Source organism: Corvus kubaryi, unplaced genomic scaffold (genome assembly GCF_017639235.1).
Source record: "Corvus kubaryi isolate FWS band 111438036 unplaced genomic scaffold, C.kubaryi_AGA036_p1.0 138, whole genome shotgun sequence".
Taxonomy (NCBI): domain Eukaryota; kingdom Metazoa; phylum Chordata; class Aves; order Passeriformes; family Corvidae; genus Corvus; species Corvus kubaryi.
Genome location: NW_024580672.1, coordinates 8,703,444 through 8,721,232, shown reverse-complemented (window position 1 = coordinate 8,721,232; position 17,789 = coordinate 8,703,444). Strand labels below are relative to the sequence as shown.

At 39.0% G+C, this 17,789-nt stretch overlaps 1 protein-coding gene across 8 annotated transcripts in view; it reads right to left on the bottom strand.

Annotated features, from left to right (window-relative positions):
* CPEB3 (cytoplasmic polyadenylation element binding protein 3) overlaps positions 1-17,789 on the bottom strand; it is an 80,417-nt gene extending 62,628 nt beyond the window's left edge. For 4 of the 8 annotated variants that reach the window (XM_042019015.1, XM_042019016.1, XM_042019020.1 and 1 more), the window contains exons 1-2: positions 17,631-17,789; positions 8,785-9,698 (exon numbers count right to left, since the gene is read on the bottom strand). In XM_042019015.1, the coding sequence (XP_041874949.1) occupies positions 8,785-9,698; positions 17,631-17,685 (969 nt within the window). In that variant the 5' untranslated portion in view covers positions 17,686-17,789. The other 4 variants (XM_042019019.1, XM_042019018.1, XM_042019017.1 and 1 more) reach the window with 4 other exon arrangements.

Genomic DNA, 17,789 nt, shown 5'->3' with positions numbered 1-17,789 from the left:
AAGAAAACACAGAAAGGAGAAATACCAGTTTTTTAGTCGATTTCTAGACAATTACAAATGTTATGTGTGAAAAGGTAACAAAATTATAGGTTGTATGAAAAACCATGCATCTCATACAGTTGCCACATGCATCTGTGCACACCTGTATTCATAAAAAAAGCTATTTTCACTGTATTTGTTCTTTTAAATTAATTCTCCTTGCTCTACATGTCTAGTGGAGCCAAGGACTGAGCTATATTTTAAGACATTCACCAGTTCAAGTTTATATTCAAACAAGGCCACTGTGCAAGTGAAATAGCATAAAAACTTTCCAGTTTCTACACAAAGTGAAGCCTTTCAAAAAACCTCTAAAATTTACTACAATCAATTTTCAATTCGTTTTGAATGGCATACACAACATCGGGTACTTCTCCCTTGCCTAGCAAGAAAAAAACCTCTTATATAAGTAATCTACTACTTTGTAAAACCATGTCAGAAGAGTGTGCTCCTGTTTAGACAAGGGAGGTAAGACTGTGTGCAGAAACTTGCATCAAAACATCACTCGTAAAATCTGCTGGCAATTATGGCTGATTTTCTTACTCAGAAGTCACAGGTATAGCTTCACTTAGCAGCAGCCAAAAGTAGCAGGAGCCACCCACCTGAGGACCCTTTCCACTAAAAGTTGAATCTGGTCCAAACTTTGCAAGATTTTATTTGCAGAAATTCTCATCCACAGAAAGTGAATGAGTATATTGTCATGTTGGATTGCCACATTTGAAAATGCCACAGCTTCCCCTTCATTGTGTACTATAAAAGTCCTACTTTTTCTTGTTCCTGATTTTTGTTTCCTCTACTCTCTTGTTCTGTCTTAGTCTTCCTGCTGCACAGTCAGCTGCTACTTCAGGCTTTGTGAGTTTTAAGAAAAACCCTTTCAGTTACTCTGAGAGGTCTCTCTGTTCTCTTTTTTTTTTTTTCCCCAATTGTCACAGGAAGAAACAATACGATCCTGGAGAGAATACATGAGCAAGATAATTATTTAGTGAGGTGAAATAATTAGGTCAAACTGTTGTGGGCATCATGATTTAAAACTAAAAGGTATCTTTAGAAGTAGTTTAAAAAAATTTCAAACCCACAAAGTGTGCTATAAACATTTTACACACTTGATTATTACACACCTTAATGCTTACTAAGGGCACCAATAGATCATATTAGATTTGGTTATAAGCCATCTGTTAACATGCTAACAATCAGTTAATACATTAGTAATTTGGTAACCCTTTACAAATTTAGAGGTCACACAGTAAATGGGTGTAACACTAGCTACCTCCATGTTAATTCATTAATGCTTTTAACACATCTCTTTCACAAAGCAAGATACTTCAGCAGAACAAAGCAGCAACTTTCAACAAGGAATTAGGAATTTTCATTTAATCCGAAGCAATATTTAACTGTTCAAGTGTTTTAAAACAAAATGTTTGTTCTGTTTTATTTCAGCAATTTCCGTAAGAAGGTACAATTCCAAAGACTTTCTGTAGGAAATGAGTCTTACCTGCAAAAAAGAGCCTTTACCACTCAGAGAATAAAACCCAGAGAGCTTTGGTGGGTGAATTTCTTTGTTGTCTGGTATTTCTCATTAAAAGATCAGCTTTAAGGTAACTACAGCACTGCCAAAAATAACTTTTTGGGATGAATCTTTTTAAGATGAGCACCTTCACAACAATTCTTCTATGTAGGAAAGATGAATTTCACCAGAACATCCACTTATGATTATGACATAAAACAAAACCATATTAAAAATGCCCATGATTAAGCCATAATGCTTTCCTCATTTACGTCAGAAGTGTTTTTTTGTCAATTTGTGTGAAAATCCACCCCAAGTCACACATTCTGGAAGCTTGGTTTGGGCATGGGGAAAGAAAACCAGTTCTGCATGTTCACACTAAGTTATCACTTAGTTAAAATGTCTAAATTTCTAGAATTTAGAACTTCTAGCCAGTATTTCTGGAAATTCCATTCTCCCTGAATTTGTTTCAACCTATTTAAAACCCCTCATGCTATTAATTTTGCACAGGACTAAGTGAACATGATTCAGCTTATGACTAAAGAGATTTATTGGGCCTTCCTCTGTAACCTGAAGCTTTGACACAGAATGTGGAATAGGGGAGGCCAACTCAAACGAAAAGCCTCATTGAAAAAAAAAAATATCAAAAATCAGGAACAGGAAGAAATAGAAGGGATGTTTGAAAGCAGTTGAACGGTTCAAGGGTGGATAAAACAAAGAAAAGGGGCCATGCCCACTGAAACCCATTGACAGTTGGTGCTCTGTACACAACTTTCATTAACTTTGTTAACCAAGAACAAAGAACTGTTGACTTGATCAAAAGCCTCTTCACTTGGGTGATGAATCATGTGAAGTTTACCACCCTAACATGGAACAGAATCTGTAGTTTTGCTTAACTAGTTTATTTAGACTCTAGGAATTTAAAAGAAAACTGCTGCAAATTCTTGCAAATTTTGCAAAGCCATCTAGAAAAAAAGAATTAGGAAAAGCAGGAGTAAGACTTCTCCAGAACCTGGAAGATGTACAGAGAACAACATACACAGTTGAAGAAAAAATGGGTATCAATTAAAGAAATTAAATATTTTGCTTCTTTTCTCTTCCCTGATGAAAATTTCTTAATTCTGAGTAATTGGTATGTAACGCAAACTAAAAGTTTTCACAGGAAACAATTTGTTTTGTTCACTTTTTCATGCCTAATTTGAGGTTCACACAAACAGCAAACTTAAGAGACCGCAGTGGATGTTCTGTTTTCAAAGACCTGTTTTCTAAGTATTTCAGAAAAAAACTACAAATGTTTCGTTTTCTCAGATAGCATTGAGAAGAAAATTAATTTCCCAAACTCTGCGCCTCTTGTTTACCTCCATAGAATGGAGTTCACATCACCCCTTCTAACACTGTTGTGACAAAGCAGATCAATATCTATCCTGATTGGCACAGTGCTTCTCTCCTGTAAGATCTTAGAAAAATTGACGATTTTATCTCTGGAATGAGCTTGAGAAACATACAGGAAAGGGACAGAGCCATTTGCCCACAACAAGGAGGAAAAGGAAGGCATCAATGAATTGTGATTTACAAATGCTACTCATAGCTTGTAGGAAAAGACAGCATCATATAACTGAAACTTATGAAAATGAAAATGTTGACCAAGTCTGAACAAACACAAGCAAAGTTTCTGTGATCTTTCACAATTTGCATTTTTAAAATTCTAAAATTTGCATGTAATAATAAAAAGATTACACAAATTAAGATCTAATTCTATATACAAAAAATTTACCTTCTAACTACTGAGACAACTGCTTAGTATCAGTATGTGCAGCATTCTAACAATTGCTTAAAAGCAATGCTTTTGTGAAACATGGAAAAACTAAATTTAAAAAAATAATGAAACAAAACATGGCAATGGTACCCTAAATTTAGGTACAGAACGTATAAAATATCACAATAGACTAAAACCTGCAAAGTATAGAACAGAAGCAAAATTCAGGTGTGTACTGCTTAAGATCACTTTCAAACTTTGAACTAAACAGTGCTATATTTTAGCTTCCCCTTAGTATAGGTCTGCTAGGAATTACTCACGAGTGACCTTAATGAAAGGAGAGCTATTTTACCAACTGCTAACAAATGGAAATATTCATCATTCACTCAGTAAACTCTTTTTTTCCCCTTGAAAACCACTGGAACCTGAAAACACTGCTTTTGCAGGTCTCTCTTCCTCTTACATTCCATTCACAAAAGCAGCCTAGGCAAAATGATGAAAACTAGGAGAGATGATCCTAGAAGGGAAATAGCAAAATGAACTGCCATGCCCTTCACCTTCCCTTCTACCATTCCTCCCAAAGACAGATAAATCCTCTATCAAATCTTTAAGATGGAATTATTGATTCATCGTTTGATATTAATACCTTTAATGTTTTTAAGGAAGTCCTGTCTATGTACGGAGTTGATCAGAGTATCAGCTGCCTACTGAACTCAGACCTTCGCTCTGCCTTCACTAACTCTGACAGCTAAACGATGATTGGTTACTTAAAATCAAAACTCTAATCCATAAGCAATTAGTGTTCAATCATCATACTTTGAATATGAAACAGCCATGTGCTTTTTTTCCCGTACTGTTACTATGTTTTAGTTAATTTGAAAATGCAGACATTTAGAATTCAATCAAATTTAAAATCGAACAAAAAATTGTAAAATACCTCACAACTAATAAACTAGAACATCATGTGTTACTTGTATCTGTTACACTGGAAGACTACTGAGATACCACAATATGTGCTCCCACATTTTAGTATTCAGAATCCAGCTACAAATAGTGCTAGTTAATAGTACCAACAGAAGCATGTAAGAAAGGTGGAGGGGGGGGAAAAAAGCAGACCTAGGTACTTTCCTTTTTATTTTTTTTTCTGTCCACAAAGTTGCAGGCTGTCAGGACATGTGCATCAGCACACACGAAAAATTAAGATTGGACTACATGCAAAGAAATAGTTTTTAAGGTAACAGTAACATTACTAAGTGGGGCTACCTATTAAACTGACAAGAAGCTAGAGCCCAGAATGCCAGATTTATACTAAAGAAATACAGTGTTTTAAAAATTAATCTTTAAATAGACTTACTGCATGCAACTATTTCTGACTTTAAAAAACCCCTCTAGATTTAAAAAAAGTTTTTAAAATTGGTCACCAGAGTGTATTAGCCAGTAAAACTCCTTTACTCATAAATACAAAACTTTGTTACACTAGTGAGTGTTCCAATACTTGAACTCTGTATTTATACATATATTCACACTTATATTTAAACACAAACTCACTGCATGTTAGAATTGGCATTTTGTTTAGATATGAAATATTGAAGTTTTATAAAATTTCTATATTTAGCTTATAATTTTATCTGGTCCAGACTAATTCCAATTGAAAACAATGAGGAAAAAAAGGCCACACCAAAACACTTCCCCCAAAAAAATTCTTTCTCAGTCTCCCTGCAAAAGATAGCATGTTAAAACTATCTTTATACACAATAAACACCACCTTATTTATTTCTGCTATAAAAATATTTATCAGTAAAGCTGCCAAGAACGATTTGATGCATGCCAGAATCTTCAGAGCACAAACTGCAATGCATTTTTTGTTTCCAAAGAACATTACTTGGGAAAACATCAAAACTCAGCACAGTTTCTGGAAAACTGTTACAGTGTTGCTATAATTAAAAATCCACAAGGTAGACATACTTAATTAGAATACTGGTCTGCAAACATTTAATTCCTTCTCCATCTTCCCTGCAAAGAGAATTTCTTATCCTTGCCTCCAAGGGTCTATTTCAGGCACGAACAATCCTCCTAACCCACAAGCTGTGTCCCACTATCTTCACATGGCCAAAAGCCAAAAGAAATACAGTATTTACCTGAGAGAAGTGAAGGGAAAGAGAATAGTGGGAGCAGCTCAGAAGCAAAAGATGACAACAGCTCTCTACAAGCCTCACGACTCTGCTGGAAAATGGAACTGAGCCGCTGCCGCGAGAACGGTGTCCCAGGAACAATCAGTTAATGTCAGCCTCAAACGCCAGAGCTGAGGATCACCTAACATACTAGCACAACACGACTGCTTGCCACATGACAGTCAGAGACCCTCGACCTGAACCACTCAGAAGCCAAAGAATATTCAGAAGAACAAACTGGCCATGTTTTTCTATTTCCAATCTGGCCTAGTTCCACATCTTTTCCCATGATCTTGTCTTCAACTCTTACTTGCTACATTACATTCCATTCCAGACTGATCACTTCTCTTTTTCCTTTCAACTATCAGCTTTGTATCTCCATAGATTTTTTTACATTGCAATCAATTTTCCCCAGTAAGTATATGAGTGTGGTCTTCTCCAAAGCATTTTTGCTGCTTTTCAACACCAATCACAAGGCAAACACCAGCAGAATTCCTACCAAGTGGTATTTTAAACCTTCTGATGTGTTCTGCAGCACAGTTTCTTGGGACAGACGCCAATTGGTTTTGACATACAAGATGCACTAAAGTATTACTCAAATTAAGGGATGAAAATACCTAGCATATTGCTTTATATCCATGTTCTTAAGAGAAACATTTTCAAGCTGAACATTTTTTCCTAGAACAAGATAATATCAATAGCTGAGTATCACCTGTCTTCAAATATTATAACTCAGAATACAGATCTCGGTTATAGATCTTTTCTGATTAAAATTTGTGATCACTGCAAAGACCTGTAAAAATAGCTCTCCCTGATGTTATTTCAAACAGTGAACATGTTAATAGTTTTCTTTTTTCTTACAAAGCCTCATAATCTTAACATAAAAGAATTGGTTAACATGAAGAACTTGCTAATGTGCCTAAGTGTGTTGCTAGAAAGTTTACTGGAAGGTATTTCTAAAGTAGCTCAAAACCACGCAGTTATGGAGGGTGGCAGATGCACATGGATAAACCTGACAGAACTACTTGGTAGTGCTGACAAGCAGAACTTAACATATTGCCCAATTTCGGGGTGGGGGGAAAAAGAAAAAAGACAACCAGAACCTTGGCAGCAAATATTAAACTCTTAGACTAATTTGAATTTCATTTTTATCAGTGAAACGAAACAGTTGCCTTCTACCAATAGTATGGTTTCAAGATGTCTTTGGCATTTTGTTAAGTATAGCAGCAATCAACATTAACCTAGATTACAATTTTTAATAAGCAAAATTCAGCAGCTTGTACAAAAAAAAAAAAAGCAGCCTAATAGGAAAAAAAAAAAAAGTTTTCTGTGTCTCTGAAATCAGACTGCTATACCAGCTGGTGCTGAGAACAGCCTAAGCATTTGCTTTCAGTTGAACGTGAAGATACCAGGTTAAATTCACAGAAAAGAAAACAAGTTTCCAAATTCACATATTGGCTAATACTTAAGCTTTTTGAAAGCTTAATTTCAAAATCAAAAGAACTTTTCTTCAAGAGCAGTTAGCTACTTTTTTTCCTAGTGATGAGTAATTATCTGCCAGTTTAATTTGCAAGAATTTACAGTCACAATAATAAAGTTCTGTATTCACTAAAGATGTATCTCACTAAGCAAACCACAGAAATAAGACCATTTACTGTTGTTTTCACTACTAATTCAAATATACCAAAATTTGTAATGTCTTACATGTAGACCATTAAGAATACTTGTAAATTGAAACACATTTCCCACTCCCAAAAAATGACTGGGAGCTATTAGCTTTTGTGGTGCTGTGCTCTGTGCAACACAGTATTTACAGCAGGCATATTGTGTCTAAAGTGTAATCTTCCTCCAGCCTTCAGTGCTTCAGAGACATTAACCAGCAGCTCACCAGAAGCCACTCCACCTTCATTTAGGGCAACCAATAAAAAAATTGTAACTCTCCCTTTAAACAGAATGAAGCAGCAAAATGAAATTTCAGGGCTGACTATAAGATGTCCTCTTTGAATGGGACTGGAAAGTGCATATATTTTACTTCAACAGTCTCCTAAAATTATGGGGGTGGGGGTGCATTTGATTTTTTTTTTTTTTACTGTGTTTCTAAAACTGTCAATCTAAATGTTACTCTTACCAAACTGATACGTTAAAAATGTTTGAGAGATCATACTTCCTTGAGGAAACAGCTACCTAAAGAGCAAGCATATATGAATGATTTAACTGTATTTCAAAGGAGAAAATTTTGACTTGTCTGACACCAAAACAGCTAACCTAGAAAAAGTCTGAGATTCACTTCACCTAGTATAGATATAACTGCAAGTGCAAGCACTGCTTTTTTTCAACTTAAAATGGATTTCACACCATGACAGGTTTCATTCTGCATTAAAATTGCAAATCTTCCATTTGGCCCAGTTTCAGCTGCAATTGATCTGCTTTGTCGTCGTAGATTAAAAAAAAAACAGTGAAGGGCACTGCAGCTTTAAATATTTCAGAGCTATGTAGCTAGTAAATAGACTCCATTGCAATATGGCTCTGAAGGTCGTGTCCTATTGTCTCTTTTCTCTGCAAATATTCTGAACAGCATAAAATGGTTCATTTTATACAATACCTCCCTGCCATTTCTAAATCATGTCAATTGTATTAGGCATTTCCTTACTGGAAAGGACAGATACGCCACTCTTTCCATACACACCCACGCTGCTTCGAGATGTATTCAAAACGTCCACTGTGAATTTAACAGCAGGGTGTACGTATTAGATGTACACAGCTTTTCATACGGATACCTTATGCGAACAGACTCCCCGTTAAATCCCACCGCAACATAAGGACAATTAGTTATTGCAATGGTGATAAAATAATTAACTGAATTTCAGGTCAAGAAGCATCTTTGGTTAAAATTAACAGCCCAGTTAGAAAACTGAAGCCAGCAATTTCAACATCTCAGCTTTCTCATATATGGGAGAATACAAAAAAAATTCTAACACAGCACCAAGGGAACGTAGTCTGCTGAACCTGTTTTTCATGAAGGCTACTACCTTTCAGATGCTAAAAAAAGAGCAAAAAACAACAACAAAAAAGCCCCATATGCTACACTTAACAATAACTTACAAGAAAAATGGGATTTTAAACCTTAAGCTAGAATTGGAAATCTCTGTGTATGCACTCCCTAGGTTCAACCCCACTTGTTTTCATATAAGGTGACTATTTGATGCAAATATGAATTATGGAGATGCCACTCAGAACAGTAACATGAAACACAGCCCTACAAAAAATACAAATTTGTGATAGCTGTCACCACGCAGAAGGTGCATGTAGTCATTTACCTGAAAAGGCAACAGATTGTTGCCATTGTCCGTCCTGAACGCGTTGTCTTCCATCCAGGATTTGGGGGTTAAGGGTGCAGCCCGTGGGAACTTCGGAGGGGCAATGACATTGCTGGAGAAGGGTTTTTTAAGGGGTGAAATGGGGTTGAGGGGGGAGGGTACGCCGACTCCCACTCCCACGCCAACCCCCACTCCAACTGCCCTTCGAGGGTCCCTACCAGCCTGCAGCCCACCCCAAGGGTTGGAAGGTGTACTCCAAGCCGCGTTTTGATGGTTATTCCAGCTGGAGGAGGAAGAAGAGGAGGCAGAGGAGGAAGACGGTTTGCTGGTCATGATGGGCTGATGGCTGTAAGCAGCATTTCTCTGGGCGAAAGGTGCCTGATTAGGACTTACAGGTGACCTCCGCTGCTGCTGCTGCTGCTGCTGAGCTTGCTGCTGCTGCTGCTGATGTTGGTGGTGTTGAGTCTGAGCTAGGCCAATCTGAGGTGAGAAAGTGCCACCAAATACAGGGTTGACATGGTGTGGAAAATTCTGGAAAAGCATTGTCCCATTGACTGGAGTAATCCCTTGGAAAAAGCTATCATCCACCGTGTTTGTGGTCCCTGTAGACCAGGTGCTGCCAAACGAGGGAGACAAGGAGGTGCCGGCTGCAGGCTCTTGTTGAGGCTGGTGAAAGCTCAAGCCAGGCAAAATGGGAGACTCCATCTGCATCTTCTCCTTGCTATTTTGGGAAGGAGCCGATGTGCCGATACTAGTCACTGAACTGTTGTCTTCTGGTTTGGGTGTCTCCGACGAGATGGGTGTAGAGGGGGCTTCTGCTGAGTTTGGATCTTGCTGCTGCTGCTGCTGCCGCTGCTGCTGGGGCTGGGCTTTGCTTTTGTCCATCAGTAAATCATCCTGCATGGTTTGCGCAGCTGAAACAGTAGGGGAAAAAACCACAAAGACAGATTATTAACATTGTCATTCATACCACAAACCAGTCTGTTTTAATCACTTGTCAGCCAAAAATCTCGTCCTATTGCTAGTACTATGCTACAGCATATTGCAAGGCAAAGCCGTAATCTTCCCCCTCCCCCATTTAGGAATATGTAACCTTTGATCGTGCTAGATTGCCTTTAAAATATTTTTTAAGATGCTTCACCCTTTTTGATGCCTTGTTTCCCTTCAGTCTAAATGAGAGATGTGCTTATAGGGCAGAGATATACAGCAATTTCGCCACGTCTCTTTTCTCTTACACCGGAACTCAGAGCTCTCACCCTGCAATGAGAAACTGATTCTGGTTCCTGTTTTTCCAAGCACCCTCCTCCTCCACCTCCTCCCCCTGGTTATTTGCATACGTCAATAAATACTGCTGCGTCCTTCAGCAAGGTTAAAAAGACACCAGTCTTCGCTCTTCTCCACCCCCTTTTCTATTAGGGGACCTTTAAAGGAGCCGGGTACCGATTTTCCTTAATTAACAAGCAAGCTTCCAGCGATGGAGGTTTATCAGGGAGAAAGCGCACACGGACGCTCGCACCGACACGGGAGCGGCTCCTCGCTGCACAATCGTTTCCTGCCCGTCCCTGCGCCCAGCTCGCGCCGGCTCCGGGCAGCGGAGGCGATGGCACAGCCGGGAAGGGGGGCCGGGGGGGCGGAGACACTTCGTGTACAAAGCCACCGATGGGTGTTAGATTTGCCTTCGGTGACCTTACGATCTCTCCGCGTAAAATGCTATTTTACATCAAAGCAGTCCTTTACTTGAAGGTACAGCTATCTACTCGCTCTATTTATATACATACCCGCTCTATTTATACACATGCATATGAAATCATCGGTAATTTGTTCATTAGAAAAACATAAGGTCAAAATCAGCAGACCGGGGAGGTATTACTAGACTATGATCTTTCTGATGCTTTCAAATGAAATATAAAACCAGAGGAAGTCGAAATACTTACAATATAGACATGCTGCATGTTAAAAAGCATATTTATATGCACGAGACAAAGACTAGTGATGCAAATTATTTCCTAAATCAATACATAAGTTTAAACTTTAGAAAGGAAATGTATGTGGAATGGTTGAGGCTTATATCTGCTAGAAAAGGTGCTTCATATGAAACAGGGCAGATCATATGATTTTATTATTATTTTGAGACTCAATAGTAGTAATACAATACAAACATCAATGAACAGCAATTGTATGAAATCACAACAGGAACCTCCACATTTTGCAGGCTTTTAGTCAATTGAAGAGATCATTCTAAATCTCAAAAGTATTTTAAATGAGCCCCAAATCACTTACATTAATTAACTATGTCAAAGATGGCCATCGCTGAATACCTAACTGCATTTCTATTCAGTTAATCATATGACATTTACATGCCTAAGACTGCATTTTTTTAGGATTGTTTTTGTAATGTAACAATGTAAAGCCAATCAATTAACTGTTTAGGAAAGGTGGCAAAGTGTGAAACTGTCAACACTGTCCTTTCCGACATCAGAGGGTCCAGGTGTATCTTACGTTTTTTGTTCTTTTAAATATCTTCTGAGACATGCACACACATTTTAGTTAAAATGTATGTCAGGAGAGGTTTCTGCTGTCAAGTAAGTTACTGCTTATGCTCCCCCTTATTTTCCAGTTCAACATGTAAAGCGAGCAGCAAGGCTTCCTGAGCAGACCATGCTGTGAGACAACATTAAGCTCCTAAGGACGGGGTAAACCATTGCATCTGTTCCAGGCAGTGCTGCTGCTGCTGCTGGGAGTGCAGAAAATCTTGCAAGGCATTTGAAAGCAATACTGCAGTAAACCACAATATACCAAGCTCTGTCAGTGTAACTTTCCATTAGCTTCACTTCTATCCGCATCGCTATTACTCCTAAGGCTACATAAAACTACTGATGACTCCACATCAGAGGGCGAAAAGGATCATGTGTATCCCTCTCCCCTGGTTCTGAGCTATCAGTATAAAAATACTTTTAGAGAGAAAAACATAGCAGCTGAAATGTTAAAATTCTGTCGTCAATAAAGTTATATTTAAATTAGTTAGTCACCCAGTTATCTATAGTGGCTAGCACAACAGTTGCTTCAAATATGTACCTTGACTTAGGCTAGCTGGTTTTGAACTTTATCCTAAGGACTGTGATTCACATTCCCTTCCATATTGTTTCTTAAAGGCAAAAATCACTGCACAGCTCAACCCTTCTGTCAAGGTCAAGACCTTCCTTTAATGAATGAAGCCAGTCCAAATGAAAAAATACTGGTTAATAAATGACTTTGAAAGACAGGCCAGCCAATGTCTAATGTTGGACTAGTATGCAGTACTCTTTGGTTATTTGCTGGTGTAAGTATTTTTACCAATTTACAATCCAGTACAGGAAATCTATAACCCCATAGCAATACCAGCTCCATTTGCATGCAGAAACCCACGCAGCCAACACAGAAATGTTCAAGGAACAGTTACCTTTGGATTTTCTGTATTTAAAGATCAACACAAGGACAGTATATTTATTTTCTTCTTTCAGGTTTGGTATATGACAAATAGTCGACCAGTCTGGCAAGAGCACTTTGACAAGTGGAAGCTTTCAGCGCATGCTCTCCCAAGGAATCATGGGGTTTGAAGTCTTAGCTATAGATAGCATTTCACTGCCGCTTTCTGAAAGGAGGAGAGCTCGAAAGGGAAAAAAAAAAGTGCACACTCCCTCTTCCCAGAGAAAACTGCTGCAATCTGAATCATCAGCTCTGAGAAAATATCTGTCAGACTGAGCTGAAAGTGACTAACTAAATACGAGCTTTCAAACAGTTTAATTTAGAAGCCCAGATCAAAGAGCCACCTATTCAGAACAACTGCTAGACAAAGAAATAGTTACAGTACTTCCAAACTTCCCTTACAAACTCTTAGCATAAGAAATTAATTATAAGCTCACACTAGCTATAAAATTTACAGTTAATACAAAGGAAATTGTGTCACTCTGCTTAGCTGAAGAATATAGTAACTAATCACGTGTCATAATATAATCTCTAAATATATTCTGAAACTCAAACACAAATAGGTCGGGTATGAAAATTTAAAAACAAATCAGAATCAGCACACAGGTGAAAAGTTGTACTATCTGAACAGTTTCCAATTTTCAAGTTACAACTTTTTCATTACTATGCTGTTACTACACTGAAAGTTCTACCAAAAAAATAAGCTGTTCAGAAAAAAATCAGAAAAAAAAGGTGTGAATGTTACTATTTAACATCCCATTTAACATCTATTCTGTACACCGTGGTGTCACACTTCACCTCCCTCCCTTTCACTACCCACCATCTATATCTCTCCAGCCTCCACATCAATATACAGCCTGACACAAGTTCCTCTCATAAGATATTAATATTGTGATCATTAATATAGGTCAGGTAAAGTTTTCAGAATTTCATTCACTGGCACTTGGTGTTCTGTTTTGCACTAGTCCATGAATTATTCTGCATATTTATTCTGGGTAATTCATAATACTAATTATTCAGACCAAATAGTAATGCTCATATGGAAATACATAGTTGAAATCAGAAGTGTGAAAATAACAGTGTTTTATAAAAGTGCAGGCTGATTTTCCAAGGATGAAATATGCATAGCTTTGTGCACGAAAGAGAGATGACTAAAGCTGAGAAAGATAAATTAGGGCAGCTGAAACAGAGTTGTTCTAACACTTACGTCTCTGCTTTCTGCACTCTGTTTATGTTGGACTGTATGGTCTGCCTGCCCTAAATCAACGCTGTAATTAAGAGTTTCTCAACACTTGCTCTAACCTGTTTGTGCTACTCTGAATCATTAAAGGCAGCAAAACTGCCTTCTTACAGCAATTGAAAACACTTAATTTTATGAACTATCCCATCTATCACAGGGCTGGCTCTAGGCATTCTATGCTCCTCCTTTATGTCCCTATTTACTTGTGGGTTATTGCTTTTCAGATGATTTGAGGATTCACATGCAAGGGACCACACTGTTTCTGTCAGTTCTTCCCAGGGGACAGTTTCACTTGGTAGATCAATCATTAGGATAAGGAAAAGCACTCCAGAACCAAAGAAAATCAAGATGTAAAGGCAGTTTTTGATCAACTAGCCACTAGCAGAAAACAATTATTTTTTGTTTCTAGCAACCAACTTTCTTGTAACTGGAAATTAAAAGATAGTAACGACAGCTGAATCAGAACACACGAGCTTAATGCAATCTGATATATGAATTGCTTGACCTGGGCCAGTTCCAAAGAAACAAATGTAAGAAAGGCCCAAATAAGCCAAGTTAATTCCATTAACATTCTATTAAGTGTATTTTTATTTTAAGAAATTCATTATGAAGCAATTTATGCCTCTTTAAGCCTCATATGACTAACAAACCATACTAGTCTTTTTGAAAGAAAGTGACTATCCCAACTAGCTTGAAGGTTAAAATGAAGTGTTATGCTACTGAAAAAACCCCAAGTTTTATTGTAGAAACATGTTTTTCAGCTTAATTAGTTTCATTTTAGCTTAATTGAGGGCTACTTATCTTTTAAAAAAATGGAACCAAGTAGATGAAAAATGCCTGATTTTATAATTTAATTTTACATATTACTATTATAACCGTTAGCATTTAGATTTGCCAAAATAGAGTACTCCTATATTGCTGGGTTAGTTAGCTTTGTTGAAAACAGTGAATAATTTCAAGAGTTTTAATACTGTCAGGTCAGAGGAACTGTATTAAGGTACAGTTCCTTCATTATTTCTACAGCTCCTTTATTATTTGTCTTCTTTTCCTCTTTTTCAGGCCTCACTGAAATAGTCATATATGTATATTTAATCTACCTCATGTAATTCTTTCAGTAATTGCTTGTCAACTTCTTTATTAAGCTTAAATCTGTATAAATTTTTTATCAAACCATTTAGTATTTTAAAAGTTGATATTTTGCAGTAAATCTGATAGCCAATTTTAGGGCTCAGTTTTAAGCCCTAAATAGCTTATATTGCTTTTGGTGGTTTTCATTAATTTCTGTACTTGCCTTCAAATGTGCAGTTTTACTTAATTCAAAATGGCTGCTACCTCCAGTCAGTGTCCGGGAGCTGAGCTCTGGCAAACCTCCAGGAAGAGCAGCCACTTTCCCTCACTTTGCACTGGCCAAACCGAGCCTGCTCCCAGGAGAGTTCTCTCTCAGCTCACATGTAGCTACTTACTACCAGGTGCAGGTAAGAGATGACAGAGTGAGGCAGAGTGCAGTGAACATCAGAGAAACAGAAGGAAGAAACAAAGAAGGATCTATTAAGGGATGACATAGAAAGCAATAGTTTAAAAATGAAAAAAATGCAAGAGGCAATCTGAGATTTATAGTGGAAATTGCCAATGCAAAGAAGGAAGCATAAAGAACAAAAAGTGGAAAGAAAATGAAGAGAAAAGGGGGATGAGGGAGAGTGAAGGAAGAGACTGTAGGGGAGAATAAAACAAGCATTTGAATAGAGCAGCTGCATTTCCAGTCTTGTTAAGGAGAATAGAGAAGGATGGAATGACAACTCTTGCTCTGTCTGGGAATAAGGAAGTGGTTTTTTTCAAATTTAAAAGCAGTTGGTTATATATGTATTTTAGGATCACGCTTTGATTCTGGAAAGAGCAGATGAAGAACATATACCCCAAGCTGTCCAGTAGTTTCCACAAATGGGTTTTTGCATTTCAGAATCTTTAAGCTATTCATGGGATGTTAAGGGGTCTGCCATTATATAATGCTTTGGGTTGTAAGGGACCTTTAAAGCTCCTCTAGTCCAACCTCCCTGCAATGAGTAGGGACATCTTCAACCAGATCAGATTGCTTAACCTGACCTTAAATGCTTCCAGGGATGGGAATCCACCCTCTCTCTGGACAACCTATGCCACCATCAGGGTGCTTTACCACCCTCATCGTAAAAGATTTCTTCCTTACGTTCAATCTAAATCTACCCTCTCAGTTTAAAACCACTAAAGCTTGTCCAATTATGCTTTTATGTATCCTATTACGTTTTTATTTTTCATGATTGGAAAAAAAATTAGAATATTTTCTTCATGTAAATATTCTTCACAGCCATTATTAGTCACTATGATCTTTATCATAAATGGCAGGCAACTAGCATATCCTTTCAACTCAAAAGCAAAAATACAGAAATTGCACAAACCACATAGTCCTAGAAATAAAACCAGCTTCCCTATTTCTATTTGTAACACTTGAGAATAAATATAAAAAACCTAAGCTAGGCTAGCCTAGCTGCTCAATGTTCTGGCCAATAGACAATGAGCTTAGTCCAGACCACAAATAGGAACCAGAAACCCTTGATATCTAATACTGTTCTTACATGCCATGGACAGCTGTAATTGGGACACTGTGTATTAGGATCTCTTCCAGGAGGTCATGCCCATGTGGTTTACTCAGGCTACTGTACAACCAACACTCCTCAACAGCGGCAGCAACACTGAATTTTATGGTCCCAAGAATAAGTACAAAATAAGTTTTCTGAGACACGATGTCGGTACCTTCTTCCTACCTGTTTCTATACATTCCTCCTGTAAGAAACATTTGCATCTCTGTAAATACTTCAGCATGCCTCTTTATGATATTTGTAGCAATTAGAAAATAAACAACACCCTTCCAACTTTTATACATGCCCATACTATTATGCACATAATACTGCTTACAAGTCCAAGTCCAGGTGTTTTATACACACTTTGACACTTTTCTCTCCCCAAAGACTCTCAAAACCAGACCGTATAGTCCCTAGCTAAGACAGCACAGTCAAAGAATCCAGTATATTCCCTAAACTTGACTTCCTATTCCACCTGATGTCTATTATCACATACATACAAATACTTGATCTCAACCAAGAACAGCTGTAGGTTGATGCAGCTGCACAGTTGCACTCTGGGCTTGGCCCTGTAAATTACAACCTTGAACAGCAACTGCAGTGTAATTTACACAAGGTACAGGGACTAGTTTCATATAGCAAAATTTATTACAAGAGCTGTTCTTTAAAAATATAACCTGAAAAGGAAAATTAGAAGTTGATATTTACTAACTAATTTTTCCAAGAATCTGTCGTGTCAGAACTGCCTCTGAAAAACAGGCTATTGACTTTGCTCGGGGAGCATGAGGTGAGGGCGGGAGACAGACACCCATGGTGGAGATAATTGGAAAGGCAACTTCTTTCCAGGTGCTATCCACCTCTTTGCTCTATTAAGGCTCTTCAGCGTCTAAATTTCCAGTTTTTCAGATTATGATGCTCTAAGTTGACTTCTGAACATACAACAAACTTTAAAAGCACCTTAGAAGGACTTTTTCCCATTTGGAAGCACACCAACAAACCCAAAAGAGAGTGTTGCCATTACCACCGGCCGTGCCATCCCTCACCCCACTTGCACACAGAAGCCAGCGGTCACCGGGCCTCCATCTAGCACCAAGTGCCACTTACAAGGGCGCCGGGTGCTTGTCCTTGTCATTGACAACACCACCACTGAAACGGATTAATTTCCCTTCCGCCGTTCTAGCCACCGCCCTTCTGGGCAGCCCGGTCAGGGCTGGCACCTGGCAGGGTCCCCTCCGCCCTGGGGGCAGGTCCTGGGGCCCGGCGGCCAAGCAGAGCCGGGGGCCGCCTGCACCTGTTCGGCAGGGCAGGGAATGAGGGATGCTCCTGCCCGAGGGGATCCCTGCGGGAGCGGGAGGGGGCAGAACAGGCGGCCCAGGCTCGCTCCCTCTCTCTCTCTCCCTCCCTCTTTCCTTCCCTCCCTCCCTCCACCCGTGAGGGGTCCCGGCCGGCGGGGGGGGAGGGGCGGCAGGCGCCGGGCGCGGACCTTCCCCCCGCAGAGCCCGCTCGGCCACCCCGCCGCGCTCCCGTACCTGCCCCGCGCGCGGAGCCGGGCAGCGACTGCGCGACGGCGGCGAGGAGAGACATGGGCAGGGCAGGGGGAGCGCCCCGCCGGACCTTTAAACCCGCGCCGGCGGCGGGACTACAGCTCCCAGCGGCGGCAGGACTGCGGTGGGATCGCGGCGGGACTA